Here is a 22,831-nt window from a genome sequence, read left to right on the forward strand (position 1 = left end):
GAATACCACAAAACAGGGAGGGTGACACAAAATGGGAATGCTCAAACACCGTGTTAGAAATGTAAACTGACACAATGTGGAGAGTATTCGGTACTATCTATGGAATTCCAGCAATTCCACATTTAGGAATATCCCCTGAAGGCACCTCTTACACTTGGGGACATTGGACATACATTTGGGGATCACTTGCAATAGGGAAACCTGGAAATCCCTTCAATGTTCACCAACAGAAAATGGAATTTTCAAATATTACAGTATATTCATAAAGCAAGCAAAATGAATAAACAATCTACATGCCCCAACATGGAAAAAAATCTGAAAAATGTTAATACACAAAAAGTTACATAAAGATATGCATAGCGCATTATATATGTATATAGTCAAATAAGGTCTATTTTAATTTGACGGTAATAAAAACAATGATACTGGTAAGGCATAAACAAAGAAGCCTATGCAGTCATGTCATAAAAGCATGTAATCTGTAGGAGGGTGCTCACCTTCTGGAGGATGAGGGGTGAAGGGCTAGGGGTGGGAGGGAATGCGGACAGAGTTTCAATTCATTCAACCTCAACAAATACCTACCAAGTGCCACCCACTATTCCAGCTACTGAGGATGACTAGTGAGCGATTGACAAACACCGCTGCTGCTGTGGATCTTTCATTTTAGTGGGGGAGATGAATGAAAAGACAAACAAGGGAAGTATATACGACTTATTTGTGTATTACATGATAAGGTCTGCAACATACTGCAGGGAAGGAGATGCAAATGTTGGGAGTGGTGGTTTGCTATTGAGATTGAACAGGCAAGCCCAGAAAGATGACTTCAAGCAGGCAGCACTTGAGTCAAGACTGAGTCAGGTGACGGGTGTCTGCGCAGAGGGAACAGCAGGTGCCAAGTCAAGGAGATGAGAGTGACTAGGACAGACTGAGCAGGGAGTCGGGAGATGAGGCTGGACAGGGCAGTGGAAGTCAGCACGGCTGGGTGCTGTAGGCTGTTGCCACAGTCTTGACTTGGACACAGGGTGGGGTGGAAGGCGCTGGACAGTCCGAGCAGAGGGACCCATGGTTTATGTTCTAACACGATCGATCCGACTGCAGTGTTGAGAGTCCCCTGAGTTAAACAAGGGGCTGCTGCAGGAACCAGGTGAGACAAACTGGTGGCCTGAGACAGGTGGCTGTGAGGAGAAGTGGTGAGACTCTGAAAATGTGGACGGGACTCCCTGATAGGTGAGGTACGGGGCATGAGAAACAGAGGACTTAAGGATGACTTGGTCTTCATTATATCCATAATGCTTTCATGTTTCATATTTCATTGTTGAAAAACATGACTCAAACAAGGCAGAATGTTAGCATCTGTTGAAGCAAGGTGGTAGGGCCATGAGTGTCTATGTTATTTTCTGCCCGCTTTGGTATGTCTGAAACGTGAGTGACAAAATGGATTAAGCTCATCAGTCAGTGTCTGAGGTTTTTCTTTAGGAAAAGAGAATACCACTTAGGGTTCCCTGCTTTGTGTCTCAATAATAATTAAAATACACCTTTACTTCCTAAATTGTGTTAACGGTTTATGTGTCTATTAAATGGTCAGCCAAAAAGAGACAAATCAAAGTGCTAACATAAGCCAATTACTTCAGCCTTTGCTCACACCTTGTACAGCAGAAATTTAAAGGCTGAACATTTTCTACAAAAGTTCCTGGGTGGAACTTTTCCTCCACTAAGTATACAATTAATCTTTGATGTTACACAAGAAAGGTTAATGAAATAATTTTAAAATAGCATGTCATGGTTGATAACCTATACACATTTTTGCTTAGGTGATCTACTTACTTGTTGATCACTTTTCATAGTGCCTATGAAACTGAGTTGCTGTTTATTGGGTTTAAACTAATTGAGTAAAATCTCCAATGTTCTAACTTTTGCTTACCAGGAAAATCCTTACTACACAGAAAGCCACACTGAAAAACTCCTTTCCACTCTAGCTCACTTGTCTCTAAGGTGTGAGGACAAATTTTTTTTTTTTTAAGTAGGAACAGAGTCAAAACAATGTAATAAAATATCTGTGTTATTTGCATATATTTCTCCTACACCACCGGAAGTCTTTCATTTCAACAGCTGTTTCCGAACCTCTTTCTGAAGTCGAGCAACACATTGTAATTGTAGGCAGCATCCATGTTTTTAACAGAAATCTAGACAACCCAATACATTCATGGGAAACATACACACCTGAAAACATCTGAAATCACTTGGCAATATGTATAATAAATCCCACATATTCTATGTGTCAAACTAAGAATTTAATTTAGACACAACAACCTTTTATTTTTAAAAAAGCTTCTACTTGCATACGTTCATAAAGTGAAGAATGGTCTTTGAAACATCTCTACAACATGACTCTTAATCCCGGTGTTGAGATGTAAGATGTGAAACCAACCACCTCAAAAGGAAACCGTAAAACACCACTACCACAATCAACACCACCACCTCCTCCTCTAAATGCTCATTCAGTTTAATTACAAAAATAAATATATTGCACTCTCACAGGAGAGTAAGGGAGTCAATGAATGAAGCCATGACTGTCTTTTAACCACAGTCCCTTGTAAAATTATTCCCTAAAATTGTAATTCTCTGACTGCTTTGATATATTGACCATCTGAATTGTGTAAAGCCATGGTCCATTGACATGAATTAGGTTGCTTTAGGTCCCCCAAACTCTCTAGAATTACTAAGAAGGATGAACATTACAAAACACCAGCAAGACAGAACAGCAGTGAAGTGTGGATACGGTTGTGTAGAAAAAGCATTAGATTTGGTATCTTAAGTCTGGGGTTTTTAACCCAACACCCCTGCACTAGGATTTGAAAAGTCATTTAACACAACTGAGCCTCAATTTCTCTAGATATAAAATAAGTAAGGTTGATGAAATCATCTTTAGGATCCCTTTCAGTTATAAAAACCCTCCATTTTTAATAATGTATGTTCATTTTTTAATAGGTAATACATTTATTTAGATAGAAAAGAAAAAAAGATAAAAATAGTATTGTTACATGTCATGTCTACCTTCATCCCTTATGCCACATTCCCCACCACTGTCCCCTATACCCCAAAAACACTAATAATTATTCTCATTCGTTTCTTATGTAACTACAGAAATATGAGCAAACACTAATATGTACTGTTTTGCCTCTTCTCTAACATAGAAAGTGTCATACGGTACCTACTGTACCACTCACAGTGTATCTCGGACAGCCTTCCACATCAGTTCATAGAGAGGTCCCTCATTCTTTTCAACAATGGCACAGATCTCATTAGAAGGATCTCCAAAGTCTATTTAACCAATATCCTACTGATAAGTACTTGAATTTTTCCACTCTTTTGCTATTATAAATAATGCTGCAAAAAAACAAACTTTTATGCAGATGATCTCTACATTATAACTTAAGGGGAAATTTCCAGAAGTGGAATTACTGAGTCAGTGGGAAAATAAAAGTTTAGCAAAATCCACCAAACTGCCTTCCACACAGCTTGCACCTTCCTGCACTCTCAATGGCAATGTCTGAGAATCTTTATTCCTCCACCGTCTCGCTAAGCTGAGGTTCTCCTGTTCCTTCTCCTTGGGATTTCTGTCTCATCTGATAAGCAGACGCCACTTCAATAGGATTTCTCTTCATCTGTGTTTCTCTTATTATGATAAGTTTGCCCAAGAGTCGCTGAGCTTCTTGTATTGTGTGCTCTTCTGAGGTTATTCTTTGTCCACATTCCTGTAAGTTGCTGGTCTTTTTCTTACTGGTTTACGAGTAAAAATTCTATGATTTCAAGAAAACATTCCTGAACTAACGATATTTACCACATTCTTAAATGATATGGTTTGGCTGTGTCCTCACCCAAATCTCATCTTGAATTGTAACTCCCACAATTCCCACGTGTCGTGGGAGGAACCTGGTGGGAGGTGATTGAATCATGGGGGCAGGTCTTTCCTGTGTTTTTCTCATAACAGTGAATAAGTCTCACGAGATCTGATGGTTTTAAAAACAGGAGTTTCCCTGCACAAGCCCTCTCTTTGCATGCTGCCATCACCTGCTCCTCATTGCCTTCCACCATGATTAGGAGGTTAACCCAGCTGTGTGGAACTGTAAGTCCATTAAACCCCTTCTCCTGTATAAATTACCCAGTCTCAGGTATGTCTTTATCAGCAGCATGAGAACAGACTAGTATACCGAACTAATGATATTTACTACTTCTTGAATGCTTTAATGGTTTAAAAAGAGTTATAGTTTCTTATTGGAAGGTACTAGCCACCATTACTCAATATTCTACTGATGTGTAGTATGTATTTGCATATAATATCCATGAAGAAATATTCTTTTGAGTTTTTGAAAAAGAAAATTTCACTTTAACAAGAGAAAAGAATGGTTTGGAAGAATGCAGGAAGACAATTTCACCTCACCAAATATCACAAATATTTGGATAAAAGAGAAGAAATGATCATAACTAAATAGCTTAAAATATAAAAATATTTAATTTCATATATTTGTGCAGTCCTTTCATTGAATGTTTAACAGTTCAGTTACATTAATGTAAAACAATTTTCTTAATATTGTAAAACTCAAGTATCCAATAGGCACATCCATTTTCCTGGTGAACTTCTAAGCTATGTCAACGATCTTTTTATGTAATTCATACAAAATGTATTTTAAAATTCTGAAAACATTGACAACTATGAAACCTCTGCCATAACGGAGTGATCAAGCAGCCAAAATGCTGATATAAATACTTTTCCTTTTTTTCACTCAATGAGGAAATAGCCAACCATTTTTTCAGAATTCTTAAATATAATAGATTCTAATACTACTGAGGAATAAGCAAAGTCTAACAAGTAGCATTTACATATCTAGAAAAGGTTTTCCTTCAATGACACAGGACCCATTCCCCACACACGCTTCCATGAGAATAGTCCAAAAGAAGCAAAGGAAGATGGCCCACGGGGTGTTCAAACTCTACAGGACCTATGGCTAATTCCACAGCAGCAAAGGACTTCCCACCTACTACCAATAGGTCGTTGATAATATGACTCCTGCAAGGCCATATTAAAGGGATGAGAATCCTTTGGCTTTTATCATTTTAACTCTGCTGGCACCTGGAGACTCCCACAGGTGTCTCCACTGGACAGTCTTGAAAAGTGAAGCAGTGATGTGGCTCAGGGTGCAAAGCCACTGTGTACCAACAGAGAAACAAACACCGAGGCCTCCTGGAGTCCTCACTGCTACCAGGGGACACAGTCCCAGGACCCAAGCTCTGCCTGGAGACCTATGATCCAAGTGACCCTGTGCAAGTTATATAAACTCTCTGTGACTTAGATTCTTCATAGTTCACTTTGAGGAGTGAATGAATTAGGCATTAAAAACAGTGACTAGTAAACTGTGTTCTGTGTAAGTTTACCATCTACCATTAGGCCGAACTCCATGACTGTACAACTTTAACCCAAAGAGTCAAAAGCTGAAATGGAAATATTCAAAAGCATCTCCTCCATAAGGACAAATATGGGGAAAAATGAAGATAAAAGCCCAGCAGAGTACAGTCATAGTAAAGGTAAGCAGGCAGGCACCATTAAATGATGTAAACAGAGTGGCGAGGCCACCAGGCAAGATGGGACTTAACCTGTGGGAACTGCATGATTCTCCCAGTAGGGTTAATGTCCCAAGCAATCCAATCCCTAGAGATCCGGAAAGGTTAGTAAAAAACCCCTTATTATTTAAGGTTGTCTGTTAAAATCCTCTCCAATAAGTTTACTTTTCTCATCTTTTTCCAATTTTCTTCTTCTTACTGTACCTTTATTATTCTTCTCTTAGTCTCCCCTCTCATCTTACTGCTTTCTTCCTGAATAAACCTGAGGCCTATAGAGGACAACAAACCACACTGGTAAACTCTAAGACTGGCACTCACTTGAATCCCAATTTAAAATTATTTTAATGCATCCTGGCTCCCAATGTAATTATTTTAAAGTATTATACCATCTAATTTTTGGATATCTGAAAGCAAATTGACTCTGGAGAAAGCTTAGCTCATTGGAAATAAACACTCTAAAGAAATGCTTCACCAACACTGTGTTACATTTGTAAAGCCACTTCTCAGACGCTTTCAAGTCTTTGAGCTCAATCACTTAGCAATGCTGCACCCTCTATGTCTACACAACAGCAGCACATCTATCAATAATGCGATAATGGATGGGGAAACTCCTGTGGACAGAAGTGAGAAGCCCAAGGCCGCTCGCCTCACCAGGGGATGGAGCTGTAACTGACACCTATGTCAAGCTGATGAAGAACGCCCTATTTCTACTACATCTAAACCTTTTACACAACCAGCCTCCCCAGATTAACGCAGGCGTTACTTCAATGACAGTAAGACACCCTCCTGAATCGCCAGACCCTGCACACCTTCACAGAATACAAACCTTTGGGAGGAGTGAGGCTGACTCCATTTTTAAGGCACCATTGTACTGGCAAAATCCCCAAAGAATCTGCATGGCACAGCATTGAGAGTTTACTTGGTTCAGGTCTTAGGTCATCAATAGTCACTTGAAAAAAATGATTGTTAAAAACCTGAAAGAAAAAAAAGCGGGGAGCCAAAGGTTAATTCTTCAGAGTTACATATAATGCTAGTATAAAATAGTGGCAGAGCTTCCAAAGGCAATTAATAATAGTTCATCAAAATGATTTGAATACAAACTGTCATTTTCAACATCTATTACTAAATTAATTCAGCTGATAAAAAGTTAGAATTGACCGCTGCGGTCCTATTAATGGAAAGATAAATAACTAGGTTATATGGAAGAGTGAGAATAAACAAAATCAAAGACTTAGAGAAGTAAACCAATGGCCATAGCTTGAAGAAAAATGAACGGAGGAAGTCAGACAGACAAACCCCAGCTTAGATGACAGCCAAGACAGGAACTGAAAAGTGAAACTGTTTCTCAGTGTCCAAAGCCAGCACCAAACTCTTTACAGCAGATCGTTCAAGAATCTCCAAGATCTGGCTTGGAGCTTTCTAGTCTCATCCTGCACCTTATCCCTCAGAACACCCCACCCTCCAGCCCGAGAGGAAATCACTCACACTAAGCCTCATGGACTACAATACCCCCCAATGCCATGTTTAAGCTATCAAAACACAGTGCATTTTCAAGGTACATCTCATATTTCATTGCTGCTGATCTGGCTAGAATAAACCGCCCTCACTCTGAGCTCCTAAAATTTCAGACTTCAACTTCTGTATTGAAAACTCTCATTCCTTCCTAGACTGATAACACATCGGTCTTCCACTGCCATAGAACATAAGTTATTAGAGGAGAGTGATGTCTTTTTGTTAACACAAGTATTTCCAAATGCATATAAAGTGCTTTGTACACAGGAACTGGATAAATGTCCACTGAATATAAGAAGAAACATCAATGAAGAAATAAGAGCAAGACATGCCGATAAACCAAGCAGAGGGTAAAAATCAGATGGACCATTACTGAAAAGCATGATGGATTTAAGTAACTTAGTATCTAAAACAGGCCAGAAAAAAAGATCCCTTTCCCAATTCAACAGACATAACCCAGTCTTTCTTAGGAAACCTTGAGAGTTTTACAAAGCTACGATTCCTGGCTCCTTCATTTTTTTTCTGGAAGCAATTTAGTTCAAAGTGAAGCAGGAAAGGAAACTCACTTCTGTTCTTGCCTGTGCTAATTTTGGCAAATAGTTTACTGAAGGTTTGCCTGTGAAAGTCAACTTCAAGCAACAAAGGATCAGATGGGGCCTTCCCAGTGAGGTCATCTCCGAGAGCCCTGTTGAGAATCTCATCCTCCCTCCACCTCAAAGAATTATGAAAATCCTTTGACTTCTATCATTTTCACTCTGCTGGGCACCTGGACTCCACTGGACAGTCTTGAAAACTGATGCACGGTGATCTGGCTCAGGGTGCAAAGCCAAGTGCCTACCAACAGGGAAACTAACACCAAGGCCTCCTGGAGTCCTCACTGCTACCGGGGGGCACAGCCCCAGGACCCCAACATCCCTGCCCTGCTGTATTTTTCTCCTTAGCATTTAATATGTAACATACTAGATTTATTTACTTATTGATTCTGTTTATAGTCTGTCTCCCTCCATTAAAATATGAGCTCCACAATGGGAACATTGTCCAGAATTGAGCCTATGAATGCTCAATAAATATCTGTTAAGTTACTGTTATTTAGTCTATCTTGCATATATACACATACTAACACACATACATATATAAAGAGCATGTGATTTTGGTGGAGCCACAGTACCCTGTGAAGAAGGAATTTCCACAACCGTTAAAATGTATGTTCATGTGGGAATGCTCTAAAGGAAAAGCTTAGTAAGTTTCATCAAATCCATCAGGGCTCATGTTCCTAAATGGTCCAAAGCACTGTTTTGTGCTCTATCCAGTCCATAACCCACAGGACTCAGAACTAACGCCCAGAGCAGTTAACTGACTTGCCCAAGACTGTACAGCTAAGAGATGGCAGAAACAGAAACAGAACCCAAGGCTTCTAATGCCAGTATCCTTTCCTCTAATCAATACAACACACTTCGCTTACACAGATGACATCATCACCATCTGCTAGTATCTCAACACAAAAAACACACCTTGGCTGGACTGCTGAAGGTTCATCATTTAATACTGGATCCACTACACGCCTGTCTGCATCCTTGTCTGTTTGTTGTAACAATATTTACATATTTCTTCAACAGTTATGCCACCAAGAAAAGGCCCAAGGTGGAAAAACAATGAAACTTTCATTGTGATGAGTAATGACAGCACAGTGTGTTATATTTTCAAACATAATATTCCAAAGTACTTTCCCCATATTTAGAGAAATACATTTAATTATTATAAATATCTTCTATGCTAAGAGTATTCTGATACCTCATTACACGGAGATGAGTCTTGAACCTGGAGAGGTGCCTAACTAGGTTCTAAAAGACAGATGCACACATCCTAATCCATGCATTATATAAAACATGGTCAATAAGAGAAGGAGGGGTGTATACGAAACAGCATGACTTATTTTATCTTTGCTACAAAGGGCAAGAAAAAGCAAAATAAAAAGGAAAACACAGTTTAGAAATCAGTAAAAATACTTTCTCCCTCCCCTCAATAAGATCTATTTAGAGAAAATTATTTACTGTGAAAAACCAACTATCACTGGAAGTCTATCCAACTAGAAAAAGATATTTGGGCTGAAATTAATTTTGATTAGTAGACACATTCTAATATTACATATTACAACTATTTAAAGGCATAAGAATTATTTAAAGGCATAAGAATGTGAGAGAGGCCGGGTGCAGTGGCTCATGCCTATAATCCCAGCACTTTGGGAGGCTGAGGCGGGCGGATCACAAGGTCAGGAGTTCGAGACCAGCCTGGTCAAGATGGTGAAACCCCATCTCTACTGAAAACACAAAATTTAGCCAGGCGCGGTGGCAGGCATCTATAATCCCAGCTACTCGGGAGGCTGAGGCAGGAGAATAGCTTGAACCTGGGAGGCAGAGGTTGTAGTGAGCCGAGATCATGTCACTGCACTCTAGCCTGGGTGACGGAGCAAGACTCCGTCTCAGGAAAAAAAAAAAAAGAAAAAAAAAGAACGGTGAGAGATGCTACCGCTGACAGGCTATGCACATCAACTCTTTTGAGTTTAATTGATAAATACCAGGTGAAGTGACTCTGTAGTGTGATACATCTGCAGACAGATGGGCAGCTGGCATGACTGCAGCACCCACTAACGGAACAAAGGGGAATTCTGGCTAGGATTCAACAGGGTACCATTTGTCCATTTTGGAAAAATATCCGACAACTGGCAGGACACACAGTAAAGAACCCCAAAGGCCATTTCAAACAAAAGGTTTTTAATGGATGCTAATCAGGAATACACGACTTTCAACCTCCAGATTATAAAGCAAAAGCCAATATATTTTTCTTTAAATAAATAACCTTAAATATTTAAAGTTTCTTTTTGTTTTTGTTATTGTTCGTTTGTTTTGAGATGGAGTCTCACTTTGTCACCCAGGCTGGAGTGCAGTGGCAAGATTTCAGCTCACTACAACCTCTGCTTCCCAGGTTCAAGCGATTCTCCTGCCTCAGCCTCCCAAGAAGCTGGGATTACAGGCATGCACCACCATACCTGGCTAATTTTTGTATTTTTGGTAGAGACGGGATTTCACCCTATTGGCCAGGCTGGTCTCAAACTCCTGACCTCAGGTGATCATCCCACCTCAGCCTCCCAAAGTGCCCGGATTACAGGCATGAGTCACTGTGCCCAGCTCCTAAAGTTATCCTTGAAATAAGCTACTTTAATGGTTATAAAAATAATTTATGTTCACTAAAGAAAAAACATTTAGAAAGCATTTCATTTTTATAACCAATTTCCATATTCTATAATACATTATCACTACTAAATTCCTCAAGTGTTACCAAATCATAAATTTTTAAAAATTCATGACTCAAATAACAAACACTAATCACTGCATGAAAAGTGATTTTCCTTAAAGGAAACCCATATCCTTAAGAAAAAGAAATTAAAACAGATTTAAATCTTTAATTAAATTCTCCTAGTGAAGTACACAAAAGACCATTCACCAAAACACACACTGGCCAAGAATGCTAAGTTTCCCACACCATTTGTAAGAGAATACTTAAGGTAGAAACAAGCAATTTTGATTTTACCAGAGGTTATGTCATTAAAACTTATTTAATGGGGAATGGATATTATACTCTTTTTTAAAAATGTTTTATTGTTTGTAGAGACAGGGTCTCCCTATGTTACCCGGGCTGGTTTTGAACTCCTGGGCTCAAGTGATCCTTCCACCTTGGCCTCCCAAAGTGCTGGGATTATAGATGTGAGCCACCATGACCTGCTGGGATATTACAATCTTCAAGGACTAACAGATCATTATAAAATTGTCTTTATGTTAAAAGGTAATTTTATTCTGAATCTGTAGATCTTAGAAGCATGAGTTTTTCTTTAGTTAACGAGGGTAGATGAGAAAAAGAACACAAATGCTAGACATGGGAGGTGAGAATTTGCTTTGCACCATTTTCATGTATTTTCCAAGTATAAACAGATCATATTTACTACTACCTGTGCAGGAAGAACAAATTACCCTTGTAATGATTACAACATGCAACTCGTCAGTGGACAACTAGCAGAAGACAAGGAAAATTCACCCTATCCATGATAAGAGGGGGCATCTGATTAGAGTCACTCTGTGCCACCAGTAATAAACACAGCTTAAAGCAGCGCTGGACTGGAGGGGCGGCAATCTTCTTTAGCTTCGCCTGGCATTGCTGATAGCCTTGCACGAATATATTTCATCTGGTCGTCTTTGAGTTGAAAGGCTTAATCTGATCCACTCTAGGGGTTGGGTCGAAGAGCGAGGGAGGAAAACCCACCTTAGTCACCGATGCAGGAGAGATGTAAAAGGGCTCGCACATATTCACTGTCTCAAGCTTTATCCCAACTGTGAAGAAATGGCTTCGCAAATCTGCATGATCCTGCAGGGAGAAAGATGAAAATATTGAAAGCCACGGTATTGTAAATGACCTCAGCCACTGTCCGGATGCGCTCCTGGAGCATTTTATTGGGCAACCAAAATCTTATGGAAACAATTAACCTTTCCCGTTTCGAATTTCTAATGATTGCCAGATACCACAGATTTAATTATTTTCTGCAGGCTAAATTGCTTTTCCAAGGGAGAGGCAACAAGGCTTCCCAGCCATGCTTAAATTGACGCTAAGCAAAAATTCATATTACACTGTTTTGCTCGTCCTCGGTGCTATTAACTGAAGCACAGCGGAGTAAGGGGGGCAATCTGTCATCCCAACACAGCAGGGTGTCTTCAGAAAACCAGGTCTCTCGCTACTGGAGTCACATCTCAGGGCTTCAGTCAGCACCCTGTACCCACGGTCTGCCCCCACCTCCCGTGTCTAAGAGCACACAGCTTGCCAGTTACTGGGAGTAAGCTGGCACACAGCTTACCGGTACGAGTCCAGGTAGGGGTACTCAAGATCCCATGATCTTAGAGATGCCTGCGGGTAAGAATCCAAATCTGCCCCACAGATGATTAGAACCTGTCTCCTACTCAATAAAGGTGAGCAACACCCCATTCCTAATAGGGGTCTGGCAGTTTTATAACCTGCTCACAGCAACCTTATGTGAGAGAGATGGGGCTTTCCTGCCTCCTAAGAAAACAAATTTCAATATCCACTTCAGCTACACAGCAATAGAGGAGGTTGGCTGGACTCCGGATACCAGAATTTATCTTGCGGAGATGGAGGTCACCTCATAACTCACAGTCTGGATAAACAGCAGTGGATAAATAAATGTATTTGCAGTCTGTCCCTGAGGAAATAATAGCTGCAAATAAATCCTGCGATTTCCAAATACATCAATTGGGTGTAAAGTACAAAAATATCTGGGGACCTGTTACTTTCTTTTACCTGCAAATCTAAAGTGGGTTTTTAATTACTCCAACGACGCCACTCTATATCAAACTCTGAGGACTGCATAGTGTCCAGTCCGGCAGTGCCTGTTTCCCCAAAGCCCCCAAAAGCTGGTTAGTACCATCAGTGTCCAACAGGAGATCAGACTAGAAGAACTGCTTATAAAACTCTCAACCAGTGCACCGAGCTGCCAAGGTAACAGAATGTAAACGCCTATAGAACTGCATGGACCCTTTCATTTTTCATGTCCCCAGGGCAGTCTGCAAAGGTCTCTGTATTGGGGGATGCATGAGGAATGCTGGGGCCATGTCCAAAGAGGACATTAATCAGAACAAGACAGGATGCGGTCAAATACGACAAAACCCAATCAAAGGAACTGGCCACTCCAAACATTTACAAATTCCTTAAGAATTTACAATCCACACTTTATAAAAATTATACGCATAAGGAAAAGTATAAGGAAATAGGTGCAGGTGATGATTTGCATTGTTTATGTTGCAAACAAAGCCTTTAATTTATTTATTTTTAGCTTTTATTTTAGATACAGGGGTACATACACAGGTTTGTTACATGGGCATACTATACTCAGGTAGTGAACATAGTACCCAATAGGTAACTTTTCGACCCATGACTCATTTCCCCCCTCCCCTCTAGTAGTCTCCAGTGTCTATTGGTCCCATGTTTACGTCCGCGTGTGCTCAAGGTTTAGCTCGCACTTCTAAGCGAGAACATGAGGTATTTGGCTTTCTGATCCTGCATTAGTTTGCTAACAATAACGGCCTTCAGCTCCATCCATGTTGCTGCAAAGAACATACTTGCATTCTTTCTTATGGCTATGTAATATTCCATAGTATATATGTACCACATTTTCTTTATCCAGTCCATCACTGATGGGCACTTTGGTTGATTCCATGCCTTTGCTATCGTGAATAGCGCTGCAATGAATGTGTGAGTGCATGTGTCTTTTTGATAGAATGATGTGCTTTCCTTTGGGTATACAGCCACCAATGAGATTGCTGGGTTGAATGGTAGCTGTTTTAAGTCGAGAAATCTCAAAACTGCTTTCACAGTGAGTGAACTAATTTACATTCCCACCAGCAGTGTGTAAGTGTTCCCTGTTCTCCACGGCCTCGCCAGCATCTGTCGTTTGTTTGACTTTTTAATAACAGCCATTCTTACTGGTATGAGATGGTATCTCCTTGTGGTTTTGATTCCAAAACATTTATTTTTAAAGGTGGCTTGAGGAAGGCAAATCAGGAAACAGAAGGAATCGAAGGCTACTGTACAGAGAGCGAATGTGGATTAACACACACCAGCCATAATGTCCAGGCAGGGCCAGAAGCCACAGGTGAGAAGACATCACAACTAAACCAACATTCAGCTAGCATCTGAATTCAAAGATTCAAAGTTAATTTGAATGTTTCTAGCACAAAGAAAAGACAAATATTTAAGGTGATATGTATCTCAATTATACTGATTTGATCTTTACAAATTATATGAATGTATTAATCACATGTGCCCCAAAGTATGTACATCTATTATGTACCAATAAAAAAAATTAAACATTAAAAAAAAAGATTAAAAGTGGGCTGGATGCAGTGGCTTCCACCTGTAATCCCAGCACTTTGGGAGGCTGAGGCGGGCGGATCACGAGGTCAGGAGTTCGAGACCAGCCTGGCCAATATAGTGAAACCCTGTCTCTACCAAAAATACAGAAAATAGCTGAGTGTGGTGGAGGAGCCTGTAATCCCAGCTACCTGGGAGGCTGAGGCAGGAGAATCATTTGAGCCTGGGAGGCAGAGGTTGCAATGAGCCAAGATCACACCACTGCACTCCAGCCTGGGCGACAGAGCAAGACTCCATCTCAAAAAGTGAATGTTCCTGTCAGACACTGCTGTCCCCAGTACCCATCAGCGGGAAGTGAGTCCCAATCATGGCTTTTGCAGGTAAATATCCTTCTCCATTTAAGTACAAACCCTTTCATCTTTGGAAAAGGGGAATTATTATAGAATTATGATATAATAAAACATGGCCTGAATGAACTCAGCAAGTCTAAGCAGTCATTATTACGCTGTTTGACAACTCAGAGGTGCCCTCAGTCACTCCCGGCACATTCATAACTATAAGTAATGGTTAACAGATGAATGTCAGTGTTTCTCAGGAGCCTCCTCTCTGTGCAGGACCCCCTTCCTCCTGCAGCCTGCCCCTCACCAGCTGCAGCCACAGGGTGAGGCATTCCTGAGGTCTGGTGCATGGGGACAGGCATGGGTCTTCTCCCTGGCTGCCTCTATCACCCCGGCTCTCCTGAGAGTCTCTGCTCTAGGGGCATCCTGACAGCCATGGGGCTTCTGGTCTACCCACCCTCTTCATTCCCTCCATTCCAGATTCTGTGCTTCTCTCTGCTCCACAGAACTCTTGCTCCAACCTTTGCTCTCTGAGTAGAGTCAGCTTTCTAAGTAGGGTTTACCCACAACCCCAAGCCCTTTCTACATCCCAGGCCCTCAGCCTGACCTTGACCGCTGACTTGGAGTCTTTAGCCAAATCCGCACCCATCTTTTATCCCACACTCCAAGTCCTCTGGGAAGGTCTGTCAATCATAGCTCCCCATGCTGTGTGGAAACTCTGTGTCCCCAGGAGCCCTGCCCTTTCTGTGGACTTCCTGTGTTCACGGTCATCTAGCAGACACCAGGCAGTCGCTGCCGCTCCTTGGAAATACAGCAGACAGCAATGTGTCCCTGAGATAACCCTGTCCACTCAGGGCTGCGGACTGTATTGGAAATGCTTATGGGTAATGACTTCAGTGTCCTCTACATCTAATTACATCTCTAGGTTAAGAGGGGATCACTTCCGCTTCCTGCAGACAACACACAATCTCTTCCTTTTTTCCCAGAGTGTCCTGTGCTCGAATGTCCATCATCAAACTTCCCATCTTTGCTCATCTATAACAATGAACATAAACATCAAAACCATGCATGGTGAATGCACGATGAAAATAAAAATAGCATGACATTAAAATATTCTTAAACAGTTTAAGAATAATGCTCAGTGAACATTATTCCAAAAATTTTAGAAACTAGTTTTCCCTCTGTCAGTCTTGGCTCTGATCTCCTACAACTTAAATTATTTCTCCCGGATTTCAGCTGTGTGGTAAATGTATATTGGTCTTTGTCCCTGGTACAGGACTCCTAAATCCTGTGGGATTTCCCAGGTGACAGGAGCTCTTTTGTTCTAATGGGTCCATTCTTGGTGGGTCCCTAAACAGCTTCAGGGTGGGGACTCATGTCCAGAAAGCCCAAGGCATAATTAGAGAGGGTTGTAAGTTCATTTCCACCCCACAATCACTAGGGAGGGGAGAAGAGCTGGATATGGAGTTCATTACCAATGGCCAAAGATTTAATCAATCGTGCCTACATACTGAAACTCCCATGAACACCCTAAATGACAGAGTTGGGGTTTTTCAAGTTGATGAACACTTCCATGTGCCAGGAGGTGGGGGCACCCCAAATCCACAGGGTCAGAAGCCCCGGTGCCTGGGACCCCCTTCCAGCTCTCACCGCGGGCACCTCTTCCATTTGGCTGTTCATTTGCATCCGGTATGGTACCCTTTACAATAAACAGGTAATAGTAAGGAAACTGCTCTGTGAGACCTTCTGGAAAACTATCAAATCCGAGGAGGGGGTTTCAGGAACCCTAATTTATAGCCATCAAGTACAGGAAGCCCAGGACTTGTGACTGGCATCAAAGTGGAGGCATCTTGTGGTACCGAACCCTTCACTTTTGGGGTCTGCACTGCTTTCAGATAGTGTCAGAAATGAATTAAACTGCAGGATATTCACTTGCTGTGCAGAGAGTTGAAGAACTGGTTGGTGTGGAAAAAACCCACACACGTGACGTTAGAAATGCTGTGGGTAAAAACAGTTCATAAGTTATAGTCAAGACACTTCTTACTCACAGAAATGCATGTTTTTCCTTCCAAACTACACAAAACCCCTTAAACACTCTTGTTTCATATACTGAAAAAAGAAGCCAGACATTCTGAGAGGTCGCAGCATCCAAACACAGGTATTTGTAGTCTGGCCTCAAATAGCCACATACCTTTTTATTTATTTTTTTTATTATTATACTTTAAGTGTACATGTGCACAATGTGCAGGTTAGCTACATATGTATACATGTGCCATGCTGGTGTGCTGCACCCATTAACTGGTCATTTAGCTTTAGGTATATCTCCTAATGCTATCCTTCCCCCCTTCCCCCACCCCACAACAGTCCCCAGAGTGTGATGTTCCCCTTCCTGTGTCCATGTGTTCTCATTGTTCAATTCCCACCAATGAGTGAGAATATGTGGTGTTTGGTTTTTTGTTCTTGCGATAGTTTACTGAGAATGATGATTTCCAATTTCATCTATGTCCCTACAGAGGACATGAACTCATCATTTTTTATGGCTGCATAGTATTCCATGGTGTATATGTGCCACATTTTCTTAATCCAGTCTATCATTGTTGGACATTTGGGTTGGTTCCAAGTCTTTGCTATTGTGAATAGAGCCGCAATAAACATACGTGTGTGCATGTGTCTTTATAGCAGCATGGTTTATAGTCTTTTGGGTATATACCCAGTAATGGGATAAATAGCCACATATCTTATCCTACTGAACTTCAACTCTGTATTTCAGAAATAAATTTGGAAGCTATAAAATACATTGCTGTATCTTCCAGCCCTAACTTTCCCTTTCTGAAAATCACTTTCTAATCAACATCCAAAAAAAAAAAATTCCCTCTATGACCATGTAGAAATCCCATCAGTTTGAAAGCTAAGTCAGTGTAACGGAAATTGAGAAGACTCAAGAATAAAGACAAAACAATTAAGAGTTTGGCTAAACCTGCTACTCTAATGTTTATATTATTCATGAATGACATTTTCAGAAGTGTTTTACTGCAAGAGCGTGACAATATTTTCTGACGGGGTTTGCCACTGAAACTTCTGGCCATTGGAGAACTTTAAAAAACATGAAAGATATCCATGCTGTATGTGCAGAACTTTCCAGTAAATGCCAAACTCCCTCATTTATGCTACGTGGCTCACCCAAGAAAGGCTTCAATAAATATTTATCAAATTAAACTGAAGGGATGACAAAAACCCGATGATGTCTTGACATCCATTCCAGTCCTATATTCTATCATTCATCCAATAAGCACTGATCAGAAACCACTGAGGTACCGCACAGGAGACTAACAGCTATTGCATGGAATACACAGAACATCCTCCATTTGTCAAAGGGAGAAGGAAAAGACAGGCAAGAACAGCTATGGGAGATCCAGACTGAGAAGGAACTTCAGAACAATTTTTTTTTACTTCTAGCATATAAAAACGAAGTATCACGATGATCACAGTAGTCAAAAGATTTATAGGAGTGAAGCTTAATTTGGAAGACAAAAATCATGTGACTCAGGATGATAAAAGATTCTGGGGGCCAGGCATGGTGGCTCACGTCTGTAATCCGAGCACTTTGGGAGGCTGAGGCAGGTAGATCATGAGGTCAAGAGATCGAGACCATCCTGGCCAACATGGTGAAACCCCGTCTCTACTAAAAAAAAAAAAAAAAAAAAAAAAAAATACAGAAATTAGCTGGGCATGGTGGTGTGCACCTGTAGTCCCAGCTACTTGGGAGGCTGAGGCAGGAGAATCACTTGAACCCGGTAGGCAGAGGTTGCAGTGAGCAGAGATCGAGCCACCGCACTCAAGCCTGGTGACACAGCAAGACTCCGTCTCAAAAAAAAAAGATTCTGGGAAGGTGGCACAGTGAATTTATGCATGGAGACTGGGCTCTGGATACTGGATGGAAGCACTGAAATATGATCTAAAAGGCAAAAGAAGTCACTTGACACTCCTAAGGAATAACAAGTTTTTATGATAATTGAAGAATTCAACACCAGCGAATTTCCAAATAAGCCAATAGACAGAACTGCTGAGTTCTGTGGTGTAAATGTCCATCCATATTAGTATATGAGAAAAGATGCAGCTATTCTCATTGAAAAACAAATCTAATCACCCCAGACCACTTACTTTGGGCTGTTAATGCAGTCAGAGGGCATACATTCATTTACACAAACACCCAACTAATCATCCTCAATGTTAAGGACAGAGAGACTTCCTGGGTCCTAAAGATGATTCGCCAAACCGATTATGTACTGAGAGATAATGGAAAATTCACTGTCGTTTGAAAGAGACATTCTTGGCTTTTGCAAAGCTCTAGAGAATCATTCACACTTTGCAATTATTGGATCAAGAATGATGTTTTCCTGTTATCAGGATATATTACTAAGTCCTTAGTAGATTTACAAATATGCCTGTCACATTAAAGAAATATTGTTTACTTAAGAGTACTGGAGTCTGGTCAAATTGTGTACAGAAAAACTACTCTCCTTTAATAAATGCCAGCAATGTCATTCCCATCTACATTCATCACTACCCATTTTTATTTTTGCCCTAAAGTAGTTTTATATTGATCAAAAGTAAAATGCCATTCATTTTATTGGAGGACTGTCTTAACAGGCTACTGCAGCAATCTCTCTTCAGGGAACCTTATTTTCAGCAGACTGACATGGTAAAAGTGGTTCTGTCTACATCAACTTCTTTCTGCACCCTGGTTTCATCGGCTTTACTCCCTCCAGAGCCTGAGCAGTTCTCACTCTCCTACTAAGATGTAGTAACTCTGTGCTGAGACGAACTAGGTTCTGTGTATACAAACTGGAATCCCAACTCTGAAAATCCCAAGCCCCAAACGCGAAATTTTTTGAGGGCCCACAAGACGCTCATAGGAAATGCTCATGGGAGCCTTTTCTATTTCAGGTTTTCAGATGCTCAACAGGCAAATGTACTGCAAATATTCCAAAATATGAACCCGGAGACACATCTGGTCCCAGGCAATTTGGATAAGAGATGCTCAGGCTGTAATATCAAGTGGACAGAAACAGCTAACATGTTGTAAATACTGGCAGGCATGCTCCCCGCATGGTCATTTTCCGCTGACACAGACTGTGGGGTGGAATCCCTCTTGCGGGAGGAAATTAAGATGCAGAGAGATGAAATTACCTAAGCAAGGGCACACAGCTACCCAGAGAAGCCAGGCTTCAAACCCAAGCAGCCTGATTCAGTCTGAGCCCACCCTCTAGCCACTAGGTTATATAACAGACCACGGAACAATGACCAAAAAGGATTTAAAAAAATCAATAGTTAGTACAAGCCAACAATACCATTACAACGTACAACCTACCTAGAGCCCCCTAAAATTTTCTTTCAAAGAGAGCTATTGCTAAGTTAAAAATACAGGTGGGAACTGAACAAAGAGAACACATGGACACAGGAAGGGGAACGTCACACACCGGGGCCTGTTGTGGGGTGTGGGGAGGGGGGAGGAATAGCGTTTGGAGGTATACCTAATGTTAAATGATGAGCTACTGGGTGTAGCACACCAACATGGCACAAGTATACATATGTAACTAGCCTGCACATCGTGCACATGTACCCTAAAACTGAAAGTATAATAAAATAAATAAATAAATAAATAAATACTAAAGCACGCATAGACAAAAAAAAAAAAAGTGATAGTTACACTGATCATTTGCTTAAAACCTCCAAGTTTTGCTGTTAATTCCTCGCACTTTTCAGTGGCTTAAGAAAAAAGTGTATGAGTGCATTCCGGCCCTAAAAATTACTTCCAAAATATTTATCTACAGCCAGTCACAGCCTTCATCAACGATTAACAAATACCATGGCTACTTTCGTGTGTTTGTACAGTAAGCAATGAAGATTTAGGAAATATGTGCAGCAAAATGTCCACGGTGCTTCAATTATCCTCTATCGATACCGACTTCCATGCGATGTTATCAATGTTAACCAAGACAGGTTACTCTGATCAATGTGGTTAATCTAGTACACATGGCTGGCTGCAAAGTCCACATCAACCCCAACCTGTGACTGGTATTTTAAATACCATGTGATAGGCACCATCCTACAATGGACGCACAGGAAGTAGTTGATGTGATTCCTGACCCTGAGAAGCTGGAAATTTACTTAGAAAATCACTGAGGTCAGGAGTTTGGGACCAGCCTGGCCTACATTATGAAACCCCATCTCTACTAAAAATATAAAAATTAGCTGGGTGTGGCAGTGGGTGCCTGTAATCCCAGCTACTGGGGAGGCTGAGGCAGGGGAATCGCTTGAACCCAGGAGGCGGATATTACAATGAGCAGATATCACGCCACTGCACTCCAGCCTGGGTGTCAGAGCGAGACTCCGTCTGAAAAGAAAAGAAAAAGAAACAGGAAAAAGGAAGGGAAGGAAAGGGAGGGGAGGGGAGGGGAGGGGAGGGGAGGGGAGGGGAGGGGAGAGGAGGGGAGAGAAGGGAAGGGAAGGGAAGGGGAGGGAAGGGAAGGGAAGGGAAAGAACTGTGCAGTGAGAAACAGGAAGTAGAGTATCATGCTGGAAAAAGGAGTATGGACAAACTGCAATATCTTGGTGTCCTGACTTTATAGTTTTGGCTCATGTCTCACTTTTTTCACTTAAAACAGGGGTCAGGAGGATCCCGCAACCTGAGAGCCCGCCCTGGGTGCACTCACTACCCACAGTCACCCACCACTTTCAATATCTGCCTCTGATGACGTCCTTGCCTTGGCAGTGGTTGCTGTGCCTGGAAAGGGACAGCACCTGATTCAGGAGGAGTGAACCATCGCTGCGGGAGAAACACACCTGCCTGGACATAGTCATCATGAGTCAGCAGCAACTCATGTCTCTGGCAGGTGCCAAAGCTTCAGGGTGAACAGTAAAGTTCTTTATAAAATACAGTATACACGTGGCTGTATTAATCTACAGACAGCAATGGAGAGTACTACTAATGGAGAGACAGGAGAAAGAGAAGACAGAAAAGAAAGAACATTCATGTCTGCCGGGCCTGCCTGAACTTGACTCATCTCCATTTACTTGAGGGGCTTGAAGAACCGAAGCTTATGCTCTTAAAATGTCATTATGTGGCTATCACAGACTCCGAAAATAGCTAATGCCTCTTCCCATCCCCACTTCGTTAGATAAATACATCTCGCATGATATAAAATTGTGAAAGATGTGGCACAGGGGAGAACAAGTTCTCATTAATTAATACAACAAAATTAAAATGTACTTGGTGAGGATTTCCATGTAAAAACAAAAAGGCAGTGAAATCATCCTTATGCAGAAACCAAATTTTTTTTTCATTGAGATAGGGTCTCTGCCACCCAGGCTGAAGTGCAATGATGCAATCAGGGCTTGCTGCAACCTCCGCCTCCCGGGCTCAAGCAATACTTCCACCTCAGCCTCCCGGGTAGCTGGGACTACAGGTGTGCACCACCATACTTGGCTAATTTTTTGTATTTTTTGTAGAGATGGGGTTTTGCCATGTTGCTCAGGCTGGTCTCAAACTCCTGGGTTCAAGCAATCCAACCGCCTCAGCATCCCAAAGTGCTGGGATTACAGGCGTGAGCCACCGTGCCTGGCTCCAGGAACCACATTCTTAACTTGAGTTCCACAATCAAAGGCTACAGGAAATTCTCTTTCTGCAGCAGCAATCTCAGTGTCAACCTTCGGTTCTTTGCTTCTTCCTTTCGGCTTATTTGGATATACAATAAAATAAACAAAAAACAGATATAGGATTCACCCTGCCCAGTTTTTTTAAGTAACAAAATCTTTTAGTGTATTGTACTTACACAAAAATACTGCACAGTATATAATTTTTCCAGTTCCAACATGCCAGTTTTTTGGTCCAGAGGGAACTCAAATATTGCATGTGCTTCTTTTCAAGGCCTCCATTAATTTGCATAATTTCTAAGACTAGGCTTCAGTGAAGTCAATGGAAGATTTTAGTTAGTATTACATTCAAATTAATATATAATGAACTATGCTTTAATTCCTCTATTCGTATCAGCATGCCAGGTCCCACTGAAAAAACCATCCAAACCATTTATGATATCATTCTTCTTTTGTTTTACCAATGACCTAGTGCTCAGATGTTCATTAGAAAATTACTCCGTAATACTAGTTTCATTGAAAAACAGATATTAGGAGGCCAGCATTTATTAAATCAATAGTATTATGACATTTCAATTTGATCACACTGATTTCAATTTAGCCAGTGAAGTATTTGTAACAAAAATGTAATTTTAAAATCTATTGCTGAACACTAATAAACATTTCTATTTTTTACTTACAGAGGTAAAGAGCGATTTTATCTAGTAGTTGTGCATTCAATCAAGTTCAAAAACGGTAATGAGAAATTTAGTACCGTAGTATCATAGATTACAACC

The 22,831-nt window shown here is 41.1% G+C and overlaps 1 protein-coding gene across 10 annotated transcripts in view; it reads right to left on the reverse strand.

The window, feature by feature from the left end:
• SFMBT2 (Scm like with four mbt domains 2) overlaps positions 1–22,831 on the reverse strand; it is a 250,273-nt gene that overhangs the window by 76,340 nt on the left and 151,102 nt on the right. For all 10 annotated transcript variants that reach the window (XR_008492091.2, XR_008492092.2, XM_054436982.2 and 7 more), the window contains 2 exons: positions 11,446–11,547; positions 6,446–6,593 (listed from right to left, as the gene is read on the reverse strand). Coding sequence is in view for 8 of the 10 variants with exons in the window: in XM_054436982.2 (XP_054292957.1) it covers positions 6,446–6,593; positions 11,446–11,547 (250 nt within the window). In the remaining 2 variants the exon portion in view is untranslated. The remainder of the gene's footprint in view (positions 1–6,445; positions 6,594–11,445; positions 11,548–22,831) is intronic.

This window comes from Pongo pygmaeus, chromosome 8 (genome assembly GCF_028885625.2).
Source record: "Pongo pygmaeus isolate AG05252 chromosome 8, NHGRI_mPonPyg2-v2.0_pri, whole genome shotgun sequence".
NCBI lineage: Eukaryota > Metazoa > Chordata > Mammalia > Primates > Hominidae > Pongo > Pongo pygmaeus.